The sequence below is a fragment of the Triticum dicoccoides genome, chromosome 4A, assembly GCF_002162155.2.
Source record: "Triticum dicoccoides isolate Atlit2015 ecotype Zavitan chromosome 4A, WEW_v2.0, whole genome shotgun sequence".
Taxonomy (NCBI): Eukaryota; Viridiplantae; Streptophyta; class Magnoliopsida; order Poales; family Poaceae; genus Triticum; species Triticum dicoccoides.
The window spans coordinates 540,460,281-540,463,317 of record NC_041386.1 but is presented as its reverse complement, the minus strand read 5'-3'; the positions used below and the strand labels follow the sequence as shown (position 1 = coordinate 540,463,317).

General features: G+C 50.8%; 1 protein-coding gene across 1 annotated transcript; it reads right to left on the bottom strand.

The window, feature by feature from the left end:
- Positions 1–1,665: 1,665 nt before the first annotated feature.
- On the bottom strand, positions 1,666–2,656 carry LOC119289092 (protein GLUTAMINE DUMPER 3-like). Its single transcript, XM_037568515.1, has 2 exons — positions 2,114–2,656; positions 1,666–1,994 (listed from the first exon to the last, which is right to left on the bottom strand). The coding sequence occupies exons 1-2, from the start codon at positions 2,569–2,571 to the stop codon at positions 1,940–1,942; spliced, it is 513 nt and encodes a 170-aa protein (XP_037424412.1). The 5' UTR covers positions 2,572–2,656; the 3' UTR covers positions 1,666–1,939.
- Positions 2,657–3,037: the final 381 nt, after the last annotated feature.

Sequence of the window (3,037 nt, the reverse complement as noted above, 5' to 3'; positions counted from 1 at the left end):
ATTTGTTCACATTTTCTTGGATGGTGGATCATCTATGTTGGAGAGAAACATCATTGCGGGTGGTAATAATAGGATACGGCTTCACACATGTCTTCATGATAGAACTTGTGGATCTTCTCCTAGTACTTGTTGCCCTTTTGCTCTTCCCCACATATAGGGTCCATGCTTTAACCAACAAAACATCCTTAAATGTTGTGAAGTCCGAACCTCTTGCCTTGGGTGCCTTTGTCATTTTTTTGTTCTTGCCTTCGGTGCCTTGCGTACGTTATGTTACCCTAACATCAAAAGTAAGACGATTTGAATCCCTCAACTCATATTCCATACCGGCCATAGGCTCTTGACCCTCGTTGATCATCTCGATCATGTAATTCCCCTAAAACGATCATGATTTCAAATAAACCAACGGAATATGCAACTAATTCATTCAATGGCATATGCAACTAATGTATACAATGCATAACAAACATAATGAACAAAGGCATACAAAATTGAGCAAAATATTTACCCCTTCCAGCTGGGACATTTTCTCGAACAGGACACGAGCAGACCTGCTGCCGCCGGTGATACCCGTGCTTGTGCGCATCCGTGGAGTTGCAGCGAGTCGCACAACTCGTCGTCCGCCCCCTGCGGTCTTGTAAACCTGTCTGGAATCCTCCAATTGGTCGCTGGATCGATGTCGATCATGGGCAGGGCGAACGGCGACTTCATTGTTGGCGGCTAGATCGACGGGTGTGGGGCGACCAGACACAACGGAGGGGACACATCCTCTTCGAGGTCCACAACATCCTTGTCTGAAACTCCTTGTCATCGCTTCCCTCTTGTGCTGCTTCCATTGCCGCTCTCTCGGGGCGACATTCTCCGGCTTGCAACTCGGCGGCACTGATGGGAGGCCCACGGACAACGCCGAGGCAACATCCGTGGTAACGGTGGTGGGCGGGGTACCCGACGACGACATCTAGGGCAGCGGGTGGGGTGGCGGCATGGATGGGGGAGCAGGGCGCGAAAAATGAACGAGGGAGGAGGGTCGTGGATTTGGTGGACTTGATCAATTTTGTGCAAATATGATGGGTCCTACCTATCGGATCCGACGTGGCAGACGCGTCCAGACCTTTCTATATCTGCCTCAGATTTGAACTTGACGTATAAGACCGGTTTAAGGAGTCTGTCTAAGTCAAGATTTTATGACCGGTCAGTAACTTGGCCGTCCGCCGGGGCGTATAAGAAGGGTTTGTGGAGCCGGCTGTAGATGCTCTAACAGAATCAGCATACCTCCGGCCACCGGCGGCCGTTTCAAACTTCTGTAGACGTGGTTTGGTCTGGTCGCCATGCTACCGTTCCAAGCACTAATTATACCCTTGGTGATAGCAGCATACATTCATCCTATAGACTCCTAGTGATACGTGCAGGTCAACAGTTCACATCATGGAGGATGTCTTACATCGTCTTCAAGAATCTGCTCACTACACCCTGTCTCCCAGGTTTGGCTGACTCTGGATATCCTGGAAACAATATTGGCCACAAGCCCACAAGGAAACAAGCAGCTCAAGCAAGTCTCCTCTCCTGAGAGTATCCCTCTGATCACATCATATATTCGCAATCATGAGAAGTATGCCCATCGACGCACCGCGTCCTGTCCTGCCTGAAACGAACGATTCATTCCCATCCACTTTGCCTTTGGTTTACTCATACGTAGTACATGCCATGTGTGTGCCCTACCTGCTGATTCCTCCACACACACACGGGGCCTATTGGCCACGATAGAGAGCATGGGGAGAAAGAAGAAAAATATGCTCATTTCCATTACTCAGAGCAAGAAAACAAAAGGAAAGGAAACAGAGCACCAACTATTTCTCAGGTGACAAAAAGCTTATCAAAACCTGCATTTCTCATGCCGTAATTCCACAAAACATAACCTTGATTGCTGATCTAGTCCAGTTGGTCATTGCAAAAATTGAAGAACCCCACGAAAAACATGGCTCGGGGTTACGCTCTCCCTGCATAGTCCAGAACTGTAGATGAACTTTCTCCTATTTTGTTTGGAAGAATCAAAAGGCTCCACGGCCAGCTCACCTAAGCCTAAAAAGGAACAGGAGTTACAGGATGCAAAACTCACATCTGGTTCCGACTGTGCTCACCATTACCAGCATCCTTGATGCTAGCCATGGCGACCACAGACACCTTCTTCTCCTCCTCTTCTCCCTTGCTGCTACGGTCTCTGCTTGACATGGGCGTGGCCAGGTACGTCGGCTCCACGTCCCCGGCCATGACCACCAGTACTTTCTCCTCCCACGCTGCTGGCGCCTGGTCCGAGGCCACCAGCTTGGCGCCGTCGGTGGCGGAACCTTCGTCGTGGCCGCGGCCGGCGCTGCCCTCCAGGTACCCGGACAGCTTCCAGTACGAGCAGGCGAGGATGAGAAGGGCGAAGGCGATGAGTCCGAGCATCGCGGCCAGGCCACCGAAGAGGTACGGCACCGGCGAGTGCCACGCGGAGTGCGCGGCGCCGGCGGCCAGAGGGGCTACCGCAGCCTTCGTTGCTGCCGCCGTCGCATTGAAACCTGCCCCTGGTCTCATTGTTTCTGCACTTCTTGTTGATATGTTGCTCCTCAGCACTGGGAGCAAGTATGTGTGAGTTGGTTTTCTGCTGTTCTTGACTGGTTGTTGCTTGGTGTAATAGTGTGGGAGCGTACTGAAGCGTTAGGGGGTCATTTATAAGGAGGGAAAGGGAAAAAGGGGACGAATTTGCCATAGCAAGGATGAATTTGCTAAAGTAAGCGCTTCAAAGTCATCTAGATGTGATATAATTATGTCTCGACCACCTGACGTCACCTGTCCTTGTGTACAAAATAGTTGTGGCTGAACGTTGTCACTACTTTTTGGGCACGCCTATCCTTCCTTTTCCCTCGAAGGAAAAGGCGATCTCTGCAGCACCAGTCGCTAGGGAGTTCCTTTGCTGCCGTCCTCCGGCGGCTCCCAGAGGGGTTGTCCGATTCACGTGTATGGATAGCTTTAGGTCAAAGTAGATTAGCTTTTAGGTTGT

Coding starts and splice junctions, on each gene's coding strand:
- LOC119289092 (XM_037568515.1), bottom strand. CDS start 2,571: ATGAGACCAGGGGCAGGTTTCAATGCGACGGCGGCAGCAACGAAGGCT. Junction 1,995..2,113: donor GAGCACAGTCGGAACCAGAT/GTGAGTTTTGCA, acceptor TGGACTATGCAG/GGAGAGCGTAACCCCGAGCC.